General features: G+C 34.6%; 5 protein-coding genes across 6 annotated transcripts; 1 reads left to right on the top strand and 4 right to left on the bottom strand.

Moving 5' to 3' along the window:
* The first annotated feature begins 363 nt into the window (after positions 1 to 363).
* Positions 364 to 1,282, top strand: LOC104747512 (uncharacterized). The gene has a single exon (XM_010469156.3). The coding sequence runs from the start codon at positions 432 to 434 to the stop codon at positions 1,224 to 1,226; it is 795 nt and encodes a 264-aa protein (XP_010467458.2). The 5' UTR covers positions 364 to 431; the 3' UTR covers positions 1,227 to 1,282.
* Positions 1,283 to 6,396: 5,114 nt separating this feature from the next.
* LOC104747513 (uncharacterized) lies at positions 6,397 to 7,391 on the bottom strand. The gene has a single exon (XM_010469157.3). The coding sequence runs from the start codon at positions 7,242 to 7,244 to the stop codon at positions 6,453 to 6,455; it is 792 nt and encodes a 263-aa protein (XP_010467459.1). The 5' UTR covers positions 7,245 to 7,391; the 3' UTR covers positions 6,397 to 6,452.
* Positions 7,392 to 8,517: 1,126 nt separating this feature from the next.
* On the bottom strand, positions 8,518 to 9,448 carry LOC104747514 (uncharacterized). The gene has a single exon (XM_010469158.2). It carries the CDS (start codon positions 9,394 to 9,396, stop codon positions 8,605 to 8,607), a length of 792 nt encoding a protein of 263 aa, XP_010467460.1. The 5' UTR covers positions 9,397 to 9,448; the 3' UTR covers positions 8,518 to 8,604.
* An 823-nt stretch (positions 9,449 to 10,271) lies between these two features.
* Positions 10,272 to 12,907, bottom strand: LOC104747515 (putative inactive receptor-like kinase BSK12). The gene is made up of 9 exons (XM_010469159.2): positions 12,434 to 12,907; positions 12,197 to 12,332; positions 11,865 to 11,998; positions 11,708 to 11,777; positions 11,550 to 11,635; positions 11,214 to 11,402; positions 10,965 to 11,126; positions 10,762 to 10,875; positions 10,272 to 10,669 (listed from the first exon to the last, which is right to left on the bottom strand). Exons 1-9 carry the CDS (start codon positions 12,707 to 12,709, stop codon positions 10,427 to 10,429), a joined length of 1,410 nt encoding a protein of 469 aa, XP_010467461.1. The 5' UTR covers positions 12,710 to 12,907; the 3' UTR covers positions 10,272 to 10,426.
* Positions 12,908 to 16,405: 3,498 nt separating this feature from the next.
* On the bottom strand, positions 16,406 to 19,755 carry LOC104747516 (uncharacterized). Of its 2 annotated transcripts, none has more exons than XR_015582807.1 (4): positions 18,457 to 19,683; positions 18,007 to 18,288; positions 17,683 to 17,906; positions 16,406 to 17,591 (listed from the first exon to the last, which is right to left on the bottom strand). XR_015582807.1 is itself a non-coding variant. In XM_087489522.1 (4 exons), exons 1-4 carry the CDS (start codon positions 19,499 to 19,501, stop codon positions 16,880 to 16,882), a joined length of 2,199 nt encoding a protein of 732 aa, XP_087345648.1. In that variant the 5' UTR covers positions 19,502 to 19,755; the 3' UTR covers positions 16,406 to 16,879. The 2 variants fall into 2 exon arrangements, 1 of the variants encoding a protein (XP_087345648.1); XM_087489522.1 differs by having other exon boundaries at positions 18,007 to 18,224; positions 18,457 to 19,755.
* Positions 19,756 to 27,291: the final 7,536 nt, after the last annotated feature.

A 27,291-nucleotide genomic window follows, 5' to 3' on the forward strand; every position in this document is an offset into this window, starting at 1 on the left:
ATTGTTGTGTAGAAGGCAGACAAGAACAAGATCCGAGTATTATGCCATGGTGGTTTATCAGTTAATTATGCATCATGGAGAGTTTATATATGCAAGAATAGTGCTGTTATCATCTCTTCCCATTGAGACAAGCCACGCGGTTTTCCATAAACTATGCCAACGCGTTGCAAAGTCGACTGTGCACATTCATTTTATCAGATCTGAGTCATATGTTTATTGCATACAGGCAATGACGTGTGTGAGGGGGAACATTGCACAGACATTAATTTTCAATATAATAACTTTATATGCAGCAAGAGATTCCTCATGTCTCTCTTTCATGATGGTGTATATAAGTAATTACCGGAGAGGCAATGAGAAGGCAGAACAAACATCTTAGCTCTCAGCATCTTCTCTTTGATCAACAACAAAGAACTTAAGATCAAGAAAAAATGGCACCATCCTTCCGTGTTCGTTCTAACAGTTTCCCTTCTAGACTTCACCCACAAGCTGCTCATGTCGATGAGCAGTTGTCTCGTTTGAGATCGTCTGAGGAAGCCTCAACATCTTCTAGCTCCTCTATCTGTAAAAGACTTGACAACATTCAAGAGCTACATGAGTCTCTTGACAAGCTTATCCGCCTACCAGTTACCCAACAGGCTTTAGCTCAAGAGCAGAATAAGAAAGCTGTCGAGAAACTTCTTGACGGATCTCTCAGGATCTTGGATTTGTGTAACATTTCCAAGAATGCTTTGTCGCAGATGAAAGAAGGTCTCATGGAGATCCAATCCATTCTACGAAGAAAGCGTGGAGATCTATCGGGAGAGGTCAAGAAATATTTAGTCTCAAGAAGATCCCTAAAAAAGTCATTCCAAAAGGTCCTCAAGAGTTTGAAAATCAAACAAGACCAACAAGAGTGCAATGACAAATCTCTTGCTATGTTTGGAGAAGCAGAAGCTGTTACAATGGCTCTTTTTGATTCTCTATTCTGCTACATGTCTGGATCAAAGACTTGTGACAAATGGTCACTCGTCTCAAAGCTAATGAACAAGAATAAGGTTTCAAGTGAGACGCAAGTAAATGAATTCACAAGAGTTGATTCCAAATTCCAGTCCGAGAAGACATTGAAGATGGATGATGTCCAAATCCTAGAATCATGCATTCAAGATTTTGAAGATGGACTTGAATCTCTATCCAAGTTGATGATCAAATATAGAGTCTCAATTCTTAACATCTTAGGCCACTAATGCCTATAAATTTTGTACATATATAACCAAAAGGTTAAATACATCAATATTTCTCATATGATTTTGCGTTTCTTAATTTGATTATAGTCTCATCAAAGAACAAGTTCAGTCTTGAATTAAGAAAACAAGAAGTCACCTAATAAAGACTTGTACCATTTACTATCGAATCCTCCCAAAAATTTACAGTTTAACTTAAACCAACCAAATTACAGCGCCAAGATTCCTCTCTAGAATACTACAAGCATCTCTCAATTTACACGTTTACAGCAATAATAGCTCTGTTCATGTCTAAATGGTGGGAGACAATGGAAATGATTCAGCATTAAAATAAGTAAACCGTGTGATTTCACATGCCAAAACCAATGAATTAGGATCTTGTCTATATTATATTCTTGAAAACAGACTTGCACAAAAATGAGACATTGTTTTAAAGCCACTCGTGCTTAAATTTAGTTATCGATGGAAGGCTGACATGTGAAGATGAATGGTGGGAGACACAATACATGTTTAGTGTATACATTAAAGTAAGTCCACGTTGGGACTTTAAACATTGCATATAAAAAGTTAAAACTCATGCACACAGAGTTTAAAGAAAACATTTTTTCATATATAATAGGCTGAATTACTCAAATGTTACTCATTTTAGGTAATATTACCAGAATCTACAAAAAACTTTTTTATTACTAGAATGTTTCGGGTATTTTCAAAATACCCAGCGTGTCCCTCTTTTATGTTACCGGAAAAAATATAATTACAAAAATACCATTGCCACGTCAGACGCCACGTCAGAAATCGCTGACGTGTAACCATAACTCAGCCGTAACGCGTTACATAGTATGTTGCGGCTGAGTTATAGGTATATTGCGGCTGAGTTATCGGAAAAACATTTGAGTAAGAGCGGACGGCTGACTTATTAAAAATCTATCTGAGTTATGTGCATAAGTCAGTCAAGGGTTACAGCTGACTTATTAAATCTGGCTGAGTTATGCGCATAACTCAGTTGTAGTTACGGCTGAGTTTTCACCCGATGGTTGAGTTGTCAAAATTTTGGCTGAGTTATCACAACGACACGGCTGAGTTATCAAAATTTTGGCTGAGTTATCACAACGACACGGCTGAGTTAACATTTTCCGTCTGGCTGAGTTATGAAAAACGGCTGACTTATGAGATGTTGTTACGGCTGAGTTATGGTAAAAAATTATAACTCAGCCGTCATAGGCTGACTTATCGACAACTCAGCCGTTTGACGGCTGACTTATTAGCAAAAGATTAATAACTAGAATGTTATTCAGTTACGGCTGACTTATCAAACGATAGGGCTGAGTTACATATTTTCAGTTGATGAAGCGGCTGAGTTTGGCAGCAATTTTTTTTGCTTTTTAATTACTGTAATGTTTTTCATGTTGTGGCTGAGTTACATTGTTAAATAAACTTCTTTGTTACATTGCAAATTAAAAAATTAACTACATGCATGCCATAATATTTAAAATCTTATCATATTTAGGTCTATGTCTATTTTCATTTCAAATGATAATAAAAAATAATAATTTAGGAGAAATAAAATAACTAATTAAAAAAGTTATTAAATAAAAGAAAAACAGTAAAAAATATTTTTCTTGATATATGAATTAAATAAAAACGAAAAAAATAATTTTTTGGTATTATATAACTGAATTTTCGTTTTTTTAATTAAAAAAAAAATAGAAAACTCAACTTACCACATCTTTAACTCATGAAAATTTCAATGATGTTGAATAATCTTTTGAGTTAACAATTTTACAAAGGATATACCTCAAACTTGTACATCAACCATAACACATGATTATTCAAACTCAACTTCAAAAAAGTTAGTTTTGTTAGTGATTGGTAACATTTTTGAATAAAATTTAGGTCTTTGTCTATTTTCATTTCAAATAATAATAAAAAATAATAATTTAGGAGAAATAAAATAACTAATTAAAAAAGTTTGTTTTGTTAGTGATTGGTAACATTTTTGAATAAAATTTGAGTTAAGTCCATAACTCAACTTAAGTCAATAGTAACACATGTTATCATCTATTTATTTTCAGATTTTTCTTATGATAACTCAGCCATAACTCACTATAACTCAGCCGTCACATGACCTTTCGTTTTCCCGTAAATATTATAACTCAGCCGTAAAATCATATATATCATTCATTTACTTTCAGATTGTTTCTTGTGATAACTCAGCCATAACTCACTATAACTCAGCCGTCACATGACCTTTCGTTTTCCCGTTTTTCATAACTCAGCCGTAAAGCGATATTTTGGCGGGAAACCATCAGTTAACCTAATAATAGACATATTTCCATTCTAAATTTAAATTTTGAGTTATAATAATTTTAATATTCAATTGTTGGAGAAATACTTTTAGAAAAATAAAATTCTAAATTCGAATAATAATTATTTAATTATTTGCAATAATATCTTGTGATAAAAAGCTCACTTTATGAATTTATTATGCGTGTGGATTTGTGCAGGTACAGAATTAGTGATTTTTTGCGCTTCCCTAACAACACTTTTTGTAATATCGAGAGACGTTTTAATACTTTTAGAAAAATAAAATTCTAAATTCGAATAATAATTTATTTAATTATTTGCAATAATATCTTGTGATAAAAAGCTCACTTTATGAATTTATTATGCGTGTGGATTTGAGCAGGCACAGAATTAGTGATTTTTCGCGCTTCCCTAAAAACACTTTTTGTAATATCGAGAGACGTTTTAATACTTATTAGGAATCTGACAGAACAAAAGACCCAGGAAAGAAGAATACGTTTTCATATTATTGAGAAGACCCTAAACGATAACTCAGCCATAACTTTACTATAACTCAGCCAACCCTCAAATTAGAATGACTAAATAACCGACCAAACCGAACCGAACCGGAAACTATTTTTTCCATTATTTTCGGTTAATTACGGTTATATTCGGCTTGCTATCGGTTATATTAAGTTAATCGACCTAATTTGGGTAACATTTAGATTATTTATGGTTATATATTCATTTAACCGACACATAACTGGAAATAACCGAAAAATAATTTCAAAAATTTTATAATTTTCAAATGATTATCATATTAGTATATCCAAATTACCACCTTAAACCAAACACAATATAACCAAAACCAAACTGTTATATTAAAACCCATAATGTTGGAAATATGAACTCTAAACCTCAAACCCTAATCCTAACCCTAACCCTAACCCCTAAATGTCATGTTTTGAATGTTTTACACATTTTGATCAGACTGTGTAAAAATCAATCTTTGTCTATAATTATTACTTTTTATTGCTTATAATGATTGTAATATTCATTTTTTCATTCTATAAATTAATTTTGAGTTATAATAATTCTAATTTACAAATATTTCATAAGTCAGTCGTTTATGTAGATAACTCAGCCATATCAGTCAATTGTTTGAGAAATACTTTTATTAAAAAAAAACAATTTTAAATTCAAATTCAAATTTTGAATTCCTTTTAAATAAAAAATCGCTAAAATCTCATTTATTACGCGTGTCGTTCTTAACAATAAACATAATTATTGTTTGTGTCTCCCCAACAACATTTTTTGTATTCTCGAGAAGGTATATAATAAATTAATATATCTGTTGCATAACTCAGCCACAACTTTACCATAACTCAGCCAACCATCAAATTAGAATGACTAAATAACCGACCAAACCAAACCGAACCGAAAAAAATAATTTTTCCAATTTGGTATTTTTGAACTGGTATGTTTGGTTAATTTCGGTTATATACGGCTTACTATTGGTTATATTAGGCTACTACTTAATTACAATATAATTTGAGTTATTTATGGTTATATATTAATCTAACCGACCTATAACCGAAAATAACCAAATTTTTTTTTGATTTTTTAAAAATATATTCAAATGGTAATAATATTAGTATATCCATTTACCACCTTAAACCAAACACATTAAAACACATTAGAACCAAAATTAAAAAAAAAACAAATAATGTTACTCATCTGAACCCTACATCTCAAACCCTAAACCCCAACCCTAACCCTAACCCATGAACGTCATGTGTTGTATGTTTAACACATTCTGGTGAGAATGTGTAAAAATCAATTTTTCTTTATAATTATGACTTTTTATTGGTTATAATAATTGTAAATTTAAATATTGAGTTATAATAATATAAATTTACAAATATTTCATAAGTCAGCCGTTTAATTCAATAACTCAGTCATCACTTCGTCGGAATTTTTTTATTTTTTTTATTCGAATTTTGAGTTTAATTTTTTAATTATTTTGTATAATATATTATGAAAAAATTAACTTTATAAATTTATTACACCAGTGAATCTGAGCAGGCACAGAATTATAATTACTATTAATATTATAACGTTTGGTGGTTATATACTTTGTTTGCGTGATAGTTACTAGAAAAACACACAGCTCAGTTGGTTAATAACCCGTTTATTCACTCGTTTTTCATTGATTTTTTTGTTAATTCAACTGTTTTTGATAGCCCAGTATTAGATCTAACATATATCGTCCTATTTTCAGTAAAAAAGATCAATTTTTTTTGTTTTCCCGATTTTACAACCGATTAAGTTTTTGTTTTTGGGTTGTGACGTGGAAAATCGAAAATGATGTGTATTTTAATTTGCTGATGTGTATTTATTTTTATTTTTTTACTCAAAATCGAAAAACAAAACTCAAGGAGTAAATTGTAATTACCTCCAGGTCACTAACCATTTGAGTAATTTTCAAAAGATTTATAGATATAAGTAATAAACCAACTTTTGAATAACATTTCAGTAATTCTTTCTATATAATAACTTGCTCAAGGAAACCTCACGGAGACTTTGAAGTTTCATCTCTCTTAATTATGGTTTCTTGAATTACTTCAAATGTTTCCCACCATACAGACATGAACAGAGTTATTATTGCAAAGAACGTGTGAAATTCGAAAAACTTCACCAATAATGAGTCCATAAAGCGTCATTTAGGTGGATTGAAGTTGTTGACGCAATTTTTTTGTTACCATGTTTAACCTGTGAACTTTAGAGGTTCAAGATATAATTAGAGAATTTTCTGATTTATTGTTTATAGGATGAACTTGTTTGTTGATGTTAAAAGAGTCAAAGATAAAAAAAAAAAATGTGTTTGGAATTGAGACTTGAATTTGTTTCTATTAACTTTTCTTATATGTACAAAATCTTTAGACTTTAATGGCCAAAGCTGTTGAGAATCGACACTCTGTATTTAATTAAAGATTTAGATAATGATTCAAGTCCATCTTCAAAATCTTGAATGCATGACTCTAGGATCTGAACATCCTCCATTTTCAAAGTCTTCTCGGATTGGAATTCGGAGTCAACCTTAGTGAATTCGTTTGATTGCGCTTCAGATGTAATTTTCTTCTTGTTCATTAGCTTTGAGACGGCTGACCATTTGCTGCAAGTCTTTGATCCAGACATGTAGCTAAAGAGAGAATCAAAAAGAGCAATTGTAATAGCTTCTGCTTCTCCGAAGACAGCCAAAGATTTGTTGTTGTTGTCTTCGGCTTGTGAAACCTTGAGAGACTTTTGTAGTTTTTGGAAAGTCTTCTTGAAGGACTTTCTTGAAGCTAAGTATTTCTTGACTTCTCCTGATAGATCTCCGCGCTTTCTTCTTAGAATCGATTGGATCTCCATAAGACTTTCTTTCATCTGTGACAAAGCATCCTTGGAAATATTGCAAACATCCAAAATCCTGAGAGATCCATCAAGAAGCTTCTCAACGGTTTTCTCGTTCTGCTCTTGACCTAGAGCGTGTTGTGTAGCGGGTAGGCGGATAAGCTTGTCAAGAGACTCGTGTAGTTCTTGAAGGTTGTCAAGTCTTTGACAGATAGAAGAGCTTGAAGATGTTGAGGCTTCCTCAGAAGATCTTAATCGGGCCAACTGCTCATCGACATGAGCGGCTTGTGGGTGAGGTATCGAGGGGTAACTGTTAGAGCGAACGTGGTAGGAGACAGCCATTTTTATTGATCTTAGGCTATAGGTTATTGATCAAGAAGAATATGTTGAGAGAGCTTTAAGATGTTTGTTCTGCCTTCTCCATGCGTTTCTGGTCAATACATATATACATCATCAGGAAAGAGAGGAGAGACGAATCTCGTGGTGGTTAAACAATTGGCATCTCATCAGATATGGAAAATAAAAATAATGGATCAAGATCTCCACCATATCAGTTCTTTGTCTCTCTCCAACCAACCCTCACAGCTCAATTCTTCATTTACTTATTGCACTGAGTTGAGTTCCATTGCACGAGGGACTATTTACAAACAGATAGAGCTGGCTTGTCTGAAATCGAAACTCACCCTTATCTCTGTCCTGTATACTTATAATAATGTTTGTTACTTTTTAAGATGTAAACAAAAATACAAAGATTTAGTCAAGGCAAAATTATATATAGAACATGAAGAAAGTTACATTACATGAAAACATCAATAAACCAAATTCGTTTCAATTTAGTTCTTTATAGACTTGCTCAAGAAAAGTAGCTTTTGTCATGTTCAGTGGTCTAATGTTATGTAAGAAGACAAATAAATGTAATCTTTCATAGAAAAACGTAATTTGACATTATGTTACATGCACGCTTGGTTAATGTTAATTATATTAAAATCTTCATATGTTAAATCAGCTGTGATAATAATGGTGATTTGGTGGAGCGAAGCGAGATCTCTATCCCTAAATAATAGCATGTGAAACAAATCGTGTGGAGGTTGTCTTCAAGAAATTAAATAATATCATTATCTGTGCATACGATAATGCAATTTTTGTTATCTTACAAAATGTCTAACCACACGAGCACTGTCCAATAGCTTCTGTCAATTCCAGCTTGGCTTTGCCTTCTCCTCCATCAGAATTTTTTTGTGAATATTTATAAGTTTATCCGTGTACTATATAATAACCTGTTTCCAGTACCGCACACGCTTGCATTGCAGCATATGATTATACTAATCAAAGGGAAGACAACTGTGATATAGATGAAGTAGGGGCAAGATCCATAAACGTAGATCACGGCATGTGAACACATCCACCTAATAAAAGTTTTGTGGATCTTTTTAAAATTTCGAATAAACGTGTAGAGATTCAAATATGCCACATGATATGTCAAGAAAGCACATGTTTATTTCTTCAGGGCAGTTAAAAAAATGTTTTCACCGTTAGAAAACTCTTATGAGTTTTTTGGTAACAAGATTGAGATGATTAATTTGGTTCTTTCATAAGGGAGAAAGATAAAGAGATATAACAAAGAACTACTTAATTGTATTTGTTGTTTTTGAGATCACTTTTACATTAACTTTCTACACAAAAATATTGTAGGCACTCATTTTTAGTGGCCTAAAATGTTAAGGAATGAGACTCTATATTTAATTAAAGACTTTGAAAGTGATTCAAGTCCATCTTCAAGATCTTGAATGCATGACTCTAGGTTCTGAACATCTTCCATCTTCAAAGTCTTTTCTGATTGATATTCGGAATCAACCTTCGAGAATTCGTTTGCTTCGGCTTCACTTGTAACTTTCTTCTTGTTCATTAACTTTGAGACGACTGACCATTTGCTACAAGTCTTTGATCCGGACATGTAGCTGAAGAGAGAATCAAAAAGAGCAACTGTAATTGCTTCTGCTTCTCCAAAGACAGCCAAAACTTCATCGTTGTTGTCTTCGGCGTGTGTAACCTTCAAAGACTTTTGTACTTTCTGGAATGACTTCTTAAGAGATTTTCTTGTGGTTAAGTATTTTTTGATCTCTCCCGATAGATCTCCGCGCTTTCTTCGTAGAATGGATTGGATTTCCATGAGACCTTCTTTCATCTGTGACAAAGCTTCCTTGGAAATGTTGCACACATCCAAGATCCTAAGGGATCCATCAAGAAGCTGCTCGACGGCTTTCTTGTTCTGCTCTTGAGCTAGTGACTGTTGGGTAGCAGGTAGGCGAATAAGCTTGTCAAGAGACTCATGTAAATCCTGAAGGTTGTCAAGTCTTTTACAGATAGAATAGCTGGAAGATGTTGAGGTTTCCTCAGAAGATCTCAAACGGGCCAACTGCTCATCAACATGAGCAACTTGTGGGTGAGGTCTTGAGGGGAAACTGTTAGAGCGAACATGGAAAGAGACAGCCATTTTTGTTAATGTTTAGATTTTTGTTATTGAGAGAGTTTAAGATGTATGTTCTGCCTTCTCATTGCCTCACCAGCCTTACATATATATACACCAGAAGGGAAGAGAAAGAAGAGGAATCTTTTGGTGCGTAAAATATTCATATCATTAATAAGATGTTTGTGCGTTACACCTTTTACTAGGTGACAAGAGGCATCTCATATAATATAAAAGTAATAGATCAAGATCTCCGTCATTGTAGCTCTATGTCTCTTTCTAACCATCCTCACAGCTCAACACTTCGTTACAATTAAGACATGTCTCCTATTCCATTTTGCACGAGTGACAATTAAGACATGTCTCTTATGTGTCTGTACAATGAGCTGTTAGAAGGATGTGGCTGGAGAAGATTACAAAAGCTCTCAACAGTTAAATGTAATATAACCTCTATATACTAAACTCAGATCTTGTCTACTTTTCCTCTCAGCAACCACAATACGTGTGAGTACGGAGACATGAGATTACAACCCGACCACAAGAACGAGACATGAGATCTTTAATATATGTGACAAACTTTGACACATCCATTTCTTGCCACACTTGTGAGTTCTTGTTCTTGAATTTTGTTGATTGAATATTATCTAAATCCAAGACAAGAGGGTTGCATACATCTTTCCTGTTTCTCTTCTAGTTTCATGCATGATTGCTATACATTTAACCTTTTGTTAAAGAGTTAAGCTCAGAAGTCTACGTGCAATCTCCATAACCAAACATTGGATCTTTAAACAAAGAAGAAAGGAAACTAAATGAATGAAGACTTTCTTTTCTCTATCTATATATACCCAAGTGCTGTCTCAAAATTAGTCACTGATGCAAAAGATGAAAATGAAGATTCACATAAAAAAAAAAAAGGTTTCAGCTTATTATAATTCTAAACTCAGAATTTATGCAAGACTTCTCTCAATCAGAAACAAACAAAAATGTCACGTCTATTATTTGATTATTTCACATTTTATCCTAAAGGAAAGGAAATATGCAAAATCAAGATTCTTTCTCACTGGTGCTTTCTCTTTGCTTCAAGAATAGCTGCTTCTTTCAAAGTATTAGTAGAGTCAATGTTCATGTTGAGTTTGGCTAAGGCCACAGACTGCAAGTAGAAGGCGGTTGGCCAATCAGGGTACACACTTTGTGCAGTCATCCCATCAAGGAGGGCTTTATCTGGCTCATTGCAGAATAGATAGCATAGACTACGCCTTGCATAAACACTTGGGTACACCATTGACCTAGCCTCAATGAACTGTGGACAGAAAACAGAAACAGATTTAGATATAGAGATTCTACTAATATGCATGCTGAAAGTGAAAGGGAAGAGAATGTTATAATAACTACTTGAGAATAACAGTCGATGGCGGGTTTAAAGTCTTGCTCTACAAAGGCTTGATCACCTTGTTTACGTACATCTTGAAGTTCTTTCACCTCTTGTATCCATTCTTCGAAAGATAACTTGGCTCATGAACAAGTACAAGAATAGTTGTTAGCCTATTTGATGCCAAATAAATTGTAGTCATGTTTAAGTTGATGAGTTTGGTTACCTCGATGAAATCCTTGTCATCGTCATATGCTGTCGACACCATGATTTTATGAATAGATGCAAGGTCCATTCTCGAACAAGCCTCTCCTAGTGGCGAAATACGAGTTGATGATGATACCTCCTCTTGTTGCGTTGTCGTTTCAATCACTTCATCAGAGGGAGCCTACAAGCAGGAAGATCAAGTTTAACATGAATACAAGATTTCAAAAAATAACAAAGCATGAAATTATGAATATGATAAAGTCATTACTTCTGCTCTAGTTAGCAAGGTTTCAAGCTCTGCAACAATCTCTCTTGTGTTGGGACTCTCTTGATCCTCGTGCTGCAAACATTGAATGGCGAGATTGAGAACTGCGGTAGCTTCATCCATGGAGAACCTCCCCTTCAGGTATGGATCCATCAACTGAACAAGAGTCTTTCGATGTATCATCTCAGGAGCCTAGAAGCATGATAATAACAACTAATTAATCGGCTTTTATGTGTATTCTATTGCAAGAAATGGACAATGGTAGATAACTTTATGATTACAGTCACAGTCAAGATGAATGGTTGATTCACACAACTAAGAAAGCAAAAGATTACTTACATGGCTTGGAGGAATTTGCTTTCCACTTATCAGATTCACAAGGATAGTACCAAATCTGTATGTCATATTATGAGGGTTCACACTTCCTGAAATGAGAATATAACATCACATTTTAATAGTGATAATAATATATAAAGAGAGAAATGCGTATTTATTACCTGTTGTTGTTCTTTGATCATCATTGATCTTCTTCACCAAGCCGAAACAAGAAAGACATGCATTTCCATCCTTCGATTACACCATTAAACAATTTAAAAAAAAACATTTTAGCATCACGAGAAGGCATATACATAAGAATGTTTGTCTTATGTATACCTCATCAAATAGAACCTTGTAAGCACTTAGATTATTGTACGAAGCAAAGCCTGCCGTATTGCAATAACACAATGCCTCAGCTACACCATAGGCTACTCTCAACCTCGTAGGCCAATCCATGGTTTGATGCTTCCCTATGAAGCAAAACAACAACAACAAAAATGCTAGCAAGTTCAATCTGATTCAATCAGTTCCTACAAGCAATATACATTGATATATACCATCACAGCATGTCATATAGACCAACATTGTAACCTCACTATATATCCCCAGATACACAAAACCTAAAATATGAAATAAATTAAATAAGATATGAAGAGAATGAATCATACGCTGAAATAAACGCTTAGCAAGAGTATCATTTGGCATGAAATCTGCGACAAGAAGCCTTTTATCTCCATCACAACAATATCCAATCAAATTGACGATTCTCTTATGTCTTAAACTCCCAACTCTTTGTGCCTCTTCCTGACAACGTTTCGAGAAACATAATAACCAAACCCATCAAAATTAAAAGAGAACAATAACCGTCACATAAAAACATTTTCAGACAAAGATAGGTTACGTACCACAAATAGGTTAGGGTCACGCCAAACCGTGCTATTAAATCTCTTGACAGCGATGACGCTACCATTTTGCAAACGACCCTTGAAGACGATATCGGAGCCATGCTCCGTAACAATGTTTTCGGGACTAAAATATCTGGTGGCCATCTTGAGATCGTAGAAAGAGAATTTTGTTAATGGTGGATCTTCTCTTCTGCCGTTTCTGGGTTCGGAAGATGCATCGGTCGTCTGGTCTTGAATAGGATCTACAGTTGAAGGCAATGAGTAACAACAACCCATGATTCTTCAGCGGACAAGGGGAGAGATTCACAACTATTCCTTATTGTTTTATCTGATTCCTTGTTTGGTCTTTGCAGTCGTTTGACTAATGAAGCTTAAGTGTCTCTTTGTTGCCAAAGACAAAGAGTCTGATTTTATAGCATTATGACCATTATTCTCGTGCCAAAAATAGAAGAGACCTTCTTTCTTTTTTGTCACTCAAGGGTTTTTTTTTTAATTATTCTTTTAATTCGTTTTTACTAGATGAATATTCGTGCTATACGCGCGCCTTTTAGTTTCAAAATATATTCGTTCGTCATTTTTTTTTTTCTAAAGTTTTTATTTCAAAATTTTTAAATTAAATTTTGATAAGTATTTCTATTTTTTATACTTTGGAATAAATTTTAATTATAAGTTTTTGATTTGCATTGACTTGGAGATGTCCTTGTAAATATGTTGCTTTTTTGAGATATATCTGAATGTGTAGGATTGAAATTAAAAGTCTGCAAGTCTTTTAAAAGTGTAGTCAATATGAATCAATGTTGTGGCTATTATAAAATTTAACAAATAAGCTAACATTATAAATGTAAAGAATGAAAAAAAAATTATTTTTGTTTTTCCTTAAAAATACTATAAGGTAAAATTTTTAATGCAAAAAATATTGAACTTTTAGGGTGAGGGTTTAATTTTGCAGTTCAGGATTCGTTTCAGAGTTTAGGATTCCATATCTTTGAAATTTTATTTTATTTACCTATATAATATTTCTATAAATAGTTAAGAATAATATTATCGTCACTTTAAAAAATTTAACCACAATATATTCAGGAAAAACAAATCTAGGGTTTTTTAGAATGATTATGAAATAAATCAATAAATGAAGTGATCGATTAATAAAGAGGACACGCATTTTCTTGCATGACAGATGGTAAATTTTAGAAATGTAAAATAATTTTCCTCCAAATAAATGGTGAAATAGTTATATGTTTTATTTACTCAGACAACTTTTTCTGCATGTTGACCAAATGGTTTTTCTCTATTATGTCACTTGTAGTTTAACCCTAATTGTTTCAATGTCAACTTCCACAGTCGTCATGGCCGATCGAGGCTCAAATTAGTGGTGTTTAGTGATCTTTCTGATAGACTCTTAAGTTCTCTTAAGTTCATACAAATAAATTGTTCTTTAATTTCGCTTTACTTTCTTTAAAAACTGTATGAATCAGTGCCATAGCTTGTAATTAGGCCTGGGCGTTCGGGTTCGGATCGAATATTTCGGAATTTTATGTTTTTGGGTTTAGAGGTACATGATCTGTTCGGGTTGGATTCGGATTAACTGAAGTTCTCCAAACTTAAAATTTTAGTACTCAAATTTGTCTAAATTATTCAAAAATATCTGACCTATCTAAAACCTTAAAGTATTTTTATCTAAATTTATTAAAAATAGTTTAAAGGAAGTACTCAAAAATATATAAAATATCCAAAAATCTGAATATTTTAGACACTTACATTATTAAAATTATTAATATATTACTACTATATATTAATATTCTGAATATAATTGGATATCCATTCGAATTCCGGTTCGCATCGGGTTTGGGTTTTCGGATTTAGAAATTTAGAACCCATTCAGATATTTAAAAATTTTGGATACGGATTTGGATTGGATTTTTCCGAATCGGGTTTGGATCGGATTTTTGGATCCGGGTATTTTGTCCAGACCTACTTGTAATCGTCATTATGTATTTTAGTTGAAAGCCCTTTATAAAAAAATGACCATGCAAGTAGTTTTGTGTTTAGTAAAGGTTATCAAGTAAAAGTTACCAGCCTATTAGAGTTTATATCTCTGGTCTAGTTTCAGTAAATTCTACTGTACCATATATTCGGTTATTATGTTGGTTTAGAAACTTGTATTTATGCTTTATCGTGTACACATTTTTAATTCAATGAAGTTTGTCTACATGGCTAGTTGAAGAAGAGGATTACACCTTGACTAGTCTCTCTAATATCCAGTTTCTGAAAGTGCCAAAGTCTTTCCACATGGAGGAAAACGAGACTGTTGATTTGGGAAAACTTTCCAACATCTAGTATTTGACAAAAACATTGACTTGTCAAGGAAAAAAAAGAGTCAAAAACTAATTTATAACGGTTATCAACAGGAAAAAAGAAAAAAAAAGTTAATAACAATATTTCCTAATTCGTGTAGTCAATGTTTGATTATCTCAAATGTGCTAATATATTTCCAAAATTTATTAATTTTCTTAGTATTTTTAAGTTTTCCTAAATTACTAAGAAGAATAAGAAAATGAGGGAGTCAAACTAATTAATATGTTTCCTAGATTTTGATGATTCAACATCCCCCCTTGCAATACTTTTTTTTGTATATATATAACCAAATATTTTGCTGGCATAAACACTACTCTCTCTACATGTATCTACTTCAAAAGTTCTTGTGATTTTTCAATAGAATCATATTTTTTTCCTTTGAATCATACTTTCTCACATTATACTTTTTCAACCTACAAGGCTACCACAGTATTACAAATTACAATGGTCCATTGCTTCAGCTACACAATATGAAGATGCTACTCGCAACTGCATTGCCTATCCCATATTGTATAGCTGAAGCCCTGGTTTTTGTAATATGTAATGGGGTAAAATAAAATAAAATAAAAATGCTTTGCATTTGTAATTTGTTTAGTACTTAATACATCTTTGTTTTGCATCTGTTATAATCACAAATGTTTTTAATTTTTTCAGTCAACAATAGGGTCTCGCAGCTCTCATTCAAGGTGTGATCGTAGCAAACGTATCAAACCATGGGATGGGCATATTGTTTTTTAAGATTGTAGAGAACATATATGTAAAAATATATATATATATATATATATATATATATATATATATATATCAGACGTTCAATGGCATGTGTTGTAAATATGAAATATTGATAAGGGTTGGAAAGTCTTGTGAACAGTAAAATAGTAAAAATATAGAATTTGCTAATTGTAAATAGTGATTGTATTACTTTTACAATTATGTTTTGAAAACTGTCTAAAATGCCAAATATCTCTATAGTTAAAGGCTTGGAGCTTTGAATTCTTGAACCTTTCATCGAGAATATTACCCGAACCGAGAATTCTGAACCGAACTGAACCGAAATTTTCGGTTTTCGGTTCGGTTTTGGTTAAGAGAAGAAAACCGATCGGAAGGAGTTATAATATGTAATCAGTTATCGGTTCAGTCGGTTCGGTTCACCCTAACCGATCGGTTACCCGAAATTACCCGAATTACCTGCATTACCCGAAATTACCCGAAATTAACCGACCCGAATTACCCCAATTACCCAAACTACCCGCAAATAACCGAAATTACCCGAATTTACCCGAAAATAACCAAGATTTTTGACCCGATTTAACTTAAATAACCAAACTAACCAAAAAAATAAAAACTTCGGTTAGTTTCGGTAACCAAAAATAATAACCAAAAAACCCGATACCCGAACCGACCCGACCCGTTATTTAAATCGGTTATTTTCGGTAACACTTCCCAGATTCCGAACTACCCGACTATCCGAATTACCCAACCCGAAGTATCCGACCGACCCGAATTTCGCAGGCCTACTTTCATCCCTACTAATGTACTGCCTCTTTGTGGTATATAGGATAATCGCAGACTAGTTTAATCACAGTTCCCAAATTAATAAAACCAAACATAAATAAATCCGTTTTAAGTTTTTTGTTCATAGATTAAATAAATGTTGTGGAACATAGTAACGTTTTACAAAATAAATAAAGCTATACAAAATTGGGTACTTCACATCATCACTTGTGCCAAAGTATCTTACATTTTTTCTGAACCATGGAATCGATCAACCAACCATCCCCTTCCTAGATAGGGCACGGCACGCACCCACCCACATACGTTACCCGAGCACTGTCCCATTTCTCTATCCCATGTCTACCGCAGAGCAGTTCTTGGCCGTGTCTGAGGAAGATGATACATTAACTTCCCAGTGCCTTAGATACCAGCCATACATGAACTGGGTGACCCAATTTGGGTCTGGTACTCTAGACTATTGACTGCAGAGCTGAGTCATGGCAGATCATGCATCATGGCTGTCTGTAGCACGTGAATCAACTCCCAAGTTTATTGATCATCTTTTGGTCATGCAATATTTTCCTCCATGGTTTTCCATTAGTCTTCATCTGTTTCCCGAGAGCCGCATTCTTCTTCAGCACGATGCAAGAGATCCTCATAAGCTTTCACAGATTCCTCTGTAAATCTCTCCAAAGCTTCAAATATACGTTGAAGACTACCCTGTAAACTCTCGTTACTAGTGTCGCTTTGGTAGACAATGTTATCCTCGCACTGACCAACCAGAACCATTTTCCTTTCCAGTTCTTGAATCTCTCTCTGTATTCTCTGTTCCTCTCGGTCCATATTCCTTGGATCACCCAGCCCTGTCATCCTCTCTCGGGTTTCTGACCTATCTTTTTCCCAAAGATGAAGCACACTCGTTGTGAAACGGCGTATGGCCTCGATAACTTCCATCTCTGATATTCTATCTAGAGCTTGTTCCCACTGGTTACAGATCACGAAAATCAATGGAGCCCCAATACGACCAGGTGAAAATGGAACGAACCCATCAGGAGTTTCCTCAGGTTCATAGAAAAGACACTTCATAAGCCAACTATTCAGCTCTCTTACAAAACCCTTTTGCGCACTGACCCAGTTCGAGAATCCCACAATCCAATTTATAAGTTCATGCCCAAGCGTCCGTGTAGCTTCAAGATGATCATCACCGAGTTTTTTGCTCACTTTTATGGGGCCTAAGCCTCTGGCTTCCTTAATAGCCTCACACTGACTTCTGTGGCACTCAAGCATGGATTTCCACATTCTACTAAGCCTGAAAGAAGGAGTTGACATCTAATGAGAAACCAGTACAAAACACAAGATCATAGTATAATACGATTGCATTTAAACTTCATCCAGCGTACCCTTGGATCAATTCATTCAGTTGCAGCCATAGCTCTTCGTCTCTTATCTTGTTAATTGTCACGGATATTTTGTCAACAACTTGAATCGAAATCCTTATCTTTGAGGACAAACTTCTCACTAATTTTCGTGTTGAATCTACTTTTAGATCCTCAGCACCTCTTTCATCCAGACGCTTCAGCTTCCTTAACTTTTTCTCATGGGTTACACGCAGTTTTTCCTCGGCCTACATGCACAAATATGTAGTTCAAACCTTGACTAGAGAGAGCTAACCAAAGAGATCACATCTGACTATCCTAAGAGAGACAATTTCTGTTTGAACATACCTTGACTTCCTCATAAAGCTTCTTCTCCCAGAGATGGAGCTTGTGCAATGTCGAAGAAAGTTTCCGAGATCTTAAAGCAAGCTCTGCCTCAATGTCTGCGTAAGTAGGAGCAGCCACTGAAGAAGAGGCTTCAGCTTTGGTTTTCTTGGAGGTTGATGATTGAGCTGGCGAAGCCATAGACGGTGATGGGGTAGCCTCGTACAGCTTCTTCGACGAAACTGCTCCAATACAGGCACAAATTCCATTTTTCAGGAAGCAAAGAATGGTTCAAACACAAGAAAGCTGCAAATTAAACTTTAATTTCACTGACAACAGTGGCAACAATCATATATTGACACAAAACCACACATATTCACTTGATCTCTACAAATAAGCAAACCCTCCCCAACAGAATCATTAAAAAGAGACACGAAATAAATAAGAGATGTAGCAAATGATAATGAAATCTACCATGTTTGCGACCATAAGGATGCTTGCCCACTTCAAGCATCACTGCAATCTCACTTCCTGAATCTGCAGCTCTCAAAAACTGAGCATCTATCTCTTTAGCAACCTCAGGCACCTCATGCCGGACCCTACTGCCACGTGCAGCAGCCGCAGCGTTACTCCTCCGCGCCACGTCCTTACCACCACCACCACCATCCTCAACAACTTTCTTCTCCACGACATCATGAACCTCATGCTCCATCACTTCTTTCTCAACTGACACACTTGGCCTAGTCTGATACAGAGAAGCCTGACCTCCTCCGCTAGTGCTGGCACCACCAGAATCACGTAACGGCTCTTCCACAGAAGCCGCAGCCACAAGTTTCTGTTTCCCATGTACTTCCTTCACAACCTCATCGTTCTCCTCCAAATCCGGAATATCCAATTCTTCTCTAAGCTCTCTCGAATCACGACTAGGACTGTACGGAGTGTAATAAGTATCAAAAGGGTTTAAGAAATCCCAAACCTTTTCCCTCGACGGCGACGGTGGCGGCGGAGGCAACCTCGACAAAGTCTCGGCTCCGTAGTTCTGATATTGATTATAGCTAGAGGTTGATGATTCGCCGAAGTAAACTCTCTGAGGACTCGAAGGTCTCTGCTCATAAACCACAGAAGGAGCCATCGAACTATTCTTCATATAGTTAATATGCAAATACGACTTCGGATTCGAGTCCTCGTCGTCGTCTAGATGATGATGTAGAGGAGACGAATGCAACGAATCAGTATCGTCATCGTCAGAATCCGAATCGAATTCGAGATGACCCGACCCGGAACCGGAATCATCCATCTTGGGTTTAGCTTTCTTGGGTGAATCTGAATCATCGTCACGGTGGTGGTGATTGATGAATTGGTGAAGTGAGTGAGAGATTGCTTTAAGGGATTGTGTGTAGGAGACGTGAGCTTCAGCTAAAGCGTAACGTTGATGAATCGCTGCTTCTAAGAAACCACAACGGTCACGACAAAGTGCTACTGCTGGGAGATCGTCGAGCTTTGAAGTTGTACAACCCATTTGAAAAAATCCGATTCCTTTGAGATTCGAAAGAATCAAAATGATTTTGTTTTTCGTACAGAGATTATTAAAGTTAAGGTTTTTAAGTGGAAAAAAGATGAGACTTTGGAAGTTTGGTGAGTGGAATTAGAAAAGTAAAAGCTTGCTTCTTTGGGGTAAAGTTGAATTTTTTTTTTTTTCTCGAGAAGATTTGAAAGTGAGGAGGAAGATAAAGAGAAAAGAGGAATCTTTGCCAGCAACAACACTGATGAAATTTTTAATTTTCAATCGTACTGTGTAATTAAATTACTAATTTTTTTTTCCGTTTCAGAAGGGGATTAATTTTAATAGTAATTTGGATTAAGGAGGGGACTAATAAATTAGGTGATGCATGCAAGAAAAAAAATGAAAGCTTTGAATTTTATGCGGCAAATACAATATCGAATTAGCCAAATTATTAGTCTTTTGATTACTGTGTAACGCCGTTTTAGACCAAGTCATTGAAGTTGATTCCTATTTTGATTTGGTCGTTGGACAATTAGAATACAAAAAAGTATCAGTTATGAATATGATGAGGTTGTAACGTAAACATGTATGAGTTTTATAAGGGGAAAAATGCCAAAAAATACTCCATGTTATTTTTATTTGGACGTTTAATACCCAATAGTTTTGGATTGGAATAAAAATACACCAAATAATAAAAACGTGTCATTTAAAACCCAAAATAATAAGTTTTGTTATTCTCATACCCACGATTTTTCAACAAAACTAAAATTCCAATTTTACCCTGGTTATCTAATTAATTATTAGTTTTTAATAGAATTTTTTTTGGTTTTCTGTTAACCATATCAAACCGGTAATTAACCCAGATTATCTTTACCACCGAGCAATCTCACGGCGAGACGACGAGACGACGCCATCTCGCGACGGTTAATAAATGAACAGAAGATGAAGCATCTGGTGAGACAACAACACACCAAGGAAGCTTCTTGAATCTATTACCGAAGCAGATTGAAGATCCAGAGAAAGAAGGTAGTAAATCAAGCTCATCCGGGTGATTTCATTTGACACATTGCACAGCCTGAAACAGAAGAATCTTCTTATATAACTTGTGTGTTGTTTGATTTCGTTGAAAGCCTTTTGTTTGCTCCAAAAGACTGTTAAAAGTTTGAGTTAGCAAATGGGGGTTTCAACAAAGTACAGTCTCTCCAGTTGAAGCGAAGGCTCTCCCCAGAGGAGAAAGATTGATTTGTTTAATTGTTTCAACATAGAAAAAAGTGAAGTAAATATTCTTTTCGGAATTGGCGTTGTTTAATTATTTTCACAGGGAGAAGGAGAGCTTTGGTATTTGATTTTATTGTTTTGGTTAAAGTCTTGTTGTCTCTCTTCCTACCTTCGCTCACTTTTGGATTATATTTAGTTATGTAATTAAGAATAAATGAAGCAGACTCACGGCGAGACGACGCCATCTTGCGACGGTTAATACCGGTGGTCGGAGTTGAAAGAACATAAACTGTGATTTGTCTTAGCGGGTAAAGATTGAGTCTTGGCGGGGAAATTGGAGTTGGGTACCGAGTTAAGGTGAGAGATTGCATTATATTTCTGGGATTAGAGCAACTGCGAAACTCAATCCCATCTGGGTAAGCTTCAAAATCTTGGATAACTAATGGAAGATGACGAATCTCTCACATCTCAGACTGCAGCATAGCATCGACTTACGGTTATTTTTTGAAATTGAGATTCCGGTTAAGTTATGAACCAGGTTTAATTATCGGTTTGATATGATTAACAGAAAACTAAAAAAAATCTATTAAAAATTAATAATTAATTAGATAACCAGGTTAAAATTGGAATTTTAGTTTTGTTGAAAAATCGTATGTACGAGAATAACAAAACTTATTATTTTAGGTTTTAAATGACACGTTTTTATTATTTGGTGTATTTTTATTCCAATCCAAAACCATTGGGTATTAAACGTCCAAATAAAAATAACATGGGGTTTTTTTTGGCATTTTTCCCGTTTTATAAGTAGTTATGTCACACAATCATTTTCTAAGGAGTTGTCTCACAATATTGAATTATTGATTGTGTGTAGTAGAGTCAACTTAATTTATTTATTTATTTTTTCGTTAATTATCTCAATGATGTGCGTGATGATTTATTTTTTCTTACTAGATTTTTCATAAATTTTTACTAGAATATTGTAAAAAGATACTTACAGAAAATAATATATATATATATATAGGCAAAATGTCTTATTACAAATTTAAAATTCACATTTCTGTCCGTGATTTTTTTATATGGGTACAATTTCTCTTAATAATTTGTTGTTCTCTTTTGCATTCTTTCGAAGCTCGGTATTTTTAGAAGTAGACTTTGGTTTTCAAGACCGACTCTGCACTTTGGTGTTTAGAGTCAAATTAATTTAATTTTTTTTTTTACGGTTATATATCTCAATGATGTTCGTGATGATTTTTTTTATTAGTAGAGTTTTCAAAAAAAAATTACTAGAATATTGTGAAGAGGTACTTACAGAAATGATATATGATCTCATTAAAAATATAATAATATATAAGCAAAATGTCTTATTTCAACTTCACACTCTTGTCCATGATTTTTCGATATAGGATATAGTTTTTTTCTTGATACATGTGTGTTTCATTTAGTCTTTGCGTACCCTTAGTTACAATCATTAGGGTATAGTTTCTCTTAATACATTTGTTGTCCTCTTTTGCATTCTTTCGAACCCCCGGTATTTCTAGAAGTACACTTCGGTTTTCAAGACCAACTCTTTCAACTACTCAGACTCCCCATTTAGTTTACTTTAATCCATGTATGTTGTAAGTAAAATGGCTTCTAACAGTAGTCAAACTCCTCATTTAGTCTCATCAGGTTAGTATATACATTCATACTCCAGTTCATGACTTTCTTAGTTGTTCTATAATTGCTTGTTATATGTTGGCTTATATGAAATGTTCGTTTCAGGGTTTGATTGATGGTAAGTATGATGATCTTCCTGAACAGTTTTCTTACATGGTTTATAATGGCATAGACAAAATGGTTGGAAAGGCAAAGAAGATCTTGAAGGAGTAAGAAGCTTAAGGAAATGATTCTTCTCTTTCATGTTCAGAATTGTTATATTGTTGTCTTATGCCATTAAACATTTAGTTAAGTATGCAATTTTGTTTTTGTTTTTTTTTTTTGTTATTATCTTTGTTTTCGTATCTAAGATGAGATTGATGAGAACTTGGTAATATGGCAGTGGCTCTCCAAAAACTTTCACAAAGCACCATTTCCATTAATAGCTTACTGTAAAAAAACCAAAAAACATTAAATCAGTACAACTAGAGCTCTCCCAAAACAAGTCAATTCTCCAACGCGTCCAAGAAATTCAAGCGCCAGAAATCACTACCATTTTAACAAGGTTAGTTTTGTCAAATTTTCATCTAAAATGCCTAATTTTATAAGCATGGAAAAAAATGTTTTATTTCAAAGTTTTAGAACACAAAATGCCTATTTTAACTACATATAACCCTTCAGTATAAACTATAAACATCATGTTCTTTACTACTCCTTCCGTTTTAATTTAGGTGATGTTTTGACAAAAAGTTTTTGTTTCATTTTAAGTGATGTTTTCAGTTTTAAATAAAAAAATTAAATATGTTTAATTTTCTTTGACCAATCATATTTTACTTGATGTTTTCTTATTAGTTGAATGCATTTTATTTAATGGTGTTATAATGTAAAAGAGATAAATTAAATGAGATTATATATATATATATCTTTAATTTATGTGTAAAATCCTTAAATATCATTTAAATTGAATTAGAGGGAGTAGAATATGGTAAAGAGGTAATTAAAGAAATATAAATAATATATATATATATATATTAGCAAAAATGGCAAAGTTCAACTTCAGCAAAATGTCATTTTTTCAACAAAAATTGTGTACTCTTTACTAGATAATATATGTACTTATAATGAAAAAATGATCCCAGTTTAAAAGAAAATAATATATATATAGAAAATTATGTAACTTTACAAAATGAATAGTATATTTAAATTCTTGTGCTCCTCCCTTGTGTAGTTTTTCAGGGAATATCTCATCTCAAGAGACTTTGACTCCATACATACACCCAAGCTGCTTGTTGGAAAGAGTAATGGAGGAGCTTCAATTTTCTGCCACGATTACATCAAAATATTTGACATTGGCACCTATTTCCGAACTGAAAGGTCATCCACAAACTGTCGTCTCACTGATTTTGTGGCTCTTAATGCTGAGATGGAACTCAAAAACCACTACAATGAGGTAAGTTTTGAGTTGTTGCGATAACAACATTATTTCACACCTCCTCTTTTACCTATGTTGCTGATAGAATTCTTTATTTTTTGGTTTTGGGCGAGGTTATGGATCTGGTAAACGGTCTATTCGTCGACATGTTCAAGCAAATGACCAAGAGCTGTGCAAACCAACTTGAAACTCTCATTGAGCAATTCCCATTTGAGCCTCTGCCGGTAATCTTGGTGGCACCAAAACCGATTCTTATAGTTGGCACTAAACTTGTACTTTATATGTTGGATTAGATCTTAGATCTTACATATTCATGTATATTATCAATCAAGTTTTCTTAGCTCCGACAAAAATGCAATACATCTCTTTAAGAATAATCATCATTATATTTAGTTTGTGATTCAACATATATATATTGAAGTCATTAATTTTTTAATTTAATCCAAATGTATACTCTAAGGATTTTTCTATATAAAAATGGATATTTTATTTTATATCTAGCTTTTACTACAAATTATATAACTAAAGCTAGCAATATGTTTAATAAAAAAAAGCTAGCAATATACCTTAAATTAAGGGGAATATATATAAATTTTTTTTTTGGGAATTGTATTTTAAAGTTTTGATTGCACTTCATATGATTTTATAGGAAATACATATACTTTTTTTACTTTCAATATAACTTAGTTTTTAATTACTAAATATTTTAGGTTATGTGTTAGTTTATATAGACAACTTAAATTAGATATTTAAATTCCATAGTAAAATTTCGTTTTTATCATTAATAATATTTATTTTACCTCTAATGCTCAAAAATACTAATAAAAATTATTATCACAGTTGAACAAAAAAACAAATAAATTCAAGATATATGTATGTATGTTTTATATTTTGATATTGTATTTGTATGGCTGGAATAAATAAGAGTAAAATATGTTAATGACTGATATGTATATATTTTACACATTTTCATGATGTATTTGTCATTCATTTTGTTCTCTTAACTCATTGCTTTGTATTGTTTTTAGTCTCTTTTGCACAACATGCATATCTAGGTAGTCTTTGCATTGGTCTTGCACACATCTTGCATTTTGGAGTTGTTTCAGGTGTTTTAGGAGGTGTCCAAACCATCAAATGCAAATAAGGATCAGGAGAGCAGTTAAGCGACTCGATCTACACTACCCAGCGACGCAAGCTTCCACGTCTTTGATCGAGTCGAGTGAAGATTTTACTTTGGGATTCAGCTTTCGACGTCTTCATCAAAGTTGTAGAGAATTGAGTCATCTTTCCAATGCAGTTTATTTCAAACCAATCGGAGTCGTGGTTCATGAGTTATCTCCGTTTTAGTGGATGCATGTACGTTCAGAAATCCGACTCGACCCGCATGCAAAGGAGAGCTCCCACTCGATCGGATGTTAGCAGCGACTCGACCAAGACGTCCCAGGATAGCTCCCGAGCACCCTCAAGACGCGACTCAACCAAGACGTCCCAGGATGGCTCCCGAGCACCCTCAAGATGCGACTCGATCAGCAGCTCCTGAGCACCCTCACGTCGCGACTCAATCGACAGTTTCTGAGCACCCTCACGTCGCGACTCGATCGACAGTTTCTAAGCACCCTCACGTCGCGACTCGATCGACAGTTTCTGAGCACCCTCACGTCGCGACTCGATCGACACTCTTACATCGCGACTCGATTAACACTCTCACGATGCGACTCTATCGACGCTCTGAAACCGATGTCCTGGTTATGTCCCGAAGACGCATCCGAGAAGGATTCCCGAACCGACGTTCTACATTGTCGTTTTATGTTTTAGAGATTTCCATGTTTTTCCTATAAATAGGTTTTGTTAAGTTTTCACTCGGCATCTTAGCTTTTATCTCGTTTTTGTTCTTTCCCTTAAGGTTTACCCTAGCCACCGAAAACGCTTGACACTTTTGTATCCCGATACCTTTGAATTTATTCAGTATTTTGATTCGATTTCTTCTACAAACTGATCTCATTTTTTATCTATCTTAGGATGCTAGATTCAATGTTTTTTGAGTTTGTATCTTTGATGATGATTTTCGGATCTGAGTAGTGTGGTAGTTCTTGAGGATGGGATAGATTAGGTGGAGGATCTTAGGATGTAATGTGTTTAAGCTTTGATTGTATGATTCCCTTCTGGACTAGAGTTAAAAATACTAGTTTCTCTCTGATCAATTGGAACTGGGTTTTAAACATTTCCGCATCCAAAAGGTGTTCGATGAAATGTCTGACCAACTAGTGCCAGAGACTTACGTTCCTAGCCTAAGAGATTAGTTGTCTAGGATGTTTGTTGACGTGAATGAACTTGTTTTTCATGCCATGCTCGATTATGTTTCTCTAGCGAGAGCTAGGTTTGGAAGTGATTGAGTTTGAGTAGCTTCTGTCAAGAGATTGGATTAGCTAAGAAATGATGTTCATTGTTTAGGGATGGTTTGCTTGTGGCATGTTAAATACTCTATAGACTAGGATACTCCACCGACATCAATTACTCCCATCCTTAGGACCTCTTTCTTCCTGATTTTATTACATTCCTGAGACTGTTTCGTTTCTTGTTTTTTTTAGTTCATGCTTAGACTCTTTTATGTTTTTATTCATTTTTGCTTCTTGTCATGCATTCTCGTTTCTAATTCTGTGACTTATTTTCGTTTTGTATTGTCATCATTCTAGGACTGTCAGACAAACGCTCTCTTTGAATTGGCTTGACTTGTGATTTCTTGATTGCATCTTGATTGCTAGTAAAGTTTCCCATTTGGATTGACACCTTAAGTACTACAACTACATAAGGTTAATTGAGACCTGCTAGGACGCACAAAAATCCTAGTATCAATTTGGCGCCGTTGCCATTTGGGATTCGTTTTGCTACATTTAAGATTTCAAGTTTTGCAAGATTAAGTTCCGTTACACTTATCATTGCGAGTACTAACTTGCTTTGGTTTTTTGCTTGTTTGTTTTGCATCTCAGGTACCTGTTGATTGCAACATTGCATGCACACCAGATCAAGAGGGCATCAAAATCTCGTTCCTGTTATCGACGAAATCAATCGGTTGCAACGACCACGACAAGCTCGTCAACTCACTGATCATCCCACACCCGTCACTATGGAACAAGCGAATGGACCACATCCGGGACCGCGAAACATTGGTGTTGGGGATGCACCGAATACTCATACTCAGCGTGCTGGAATCATCCCTCCCGACGTGCAGAACAACAACTTCGAAATCAAAAGTGGTCTGATCTCCATGATCCAAGGAAACAAGTTCCACGGGTTGCCTATGGAGGATCCACTCGACCACTTGGATGAGTTCGACCGTCTGTGCAGTCTCACCAAGATCAACGGCGTGAGTGAGGATGGTTACAAGTTGCGCCTCTTCCCATTCTCCCTGGGAGACAAGGCTCATCAATGGGAGAAAAACCTTCCCAAGGGATCCATCACTACCTGGGATGGTTGCAAGAAAGCATTCTTGGCCAAGTTCTTCTCCAACTCCAGAACAGCA

The sequence above is a fragment of the Camelina sativa genome, chromosome 15 (genome assembly GCF_030686135.1).
Source record: "Camelina sativa cultivar CO46 ecotype springtype chromosome 15, ASM3068613v1".
Lineage (NCBI taxonomy): Eukaryota > Viridiplantae > Streptophyta > Magnoliopsida > Brassicales > Brassicaceae > Camelina > Camelina sativa.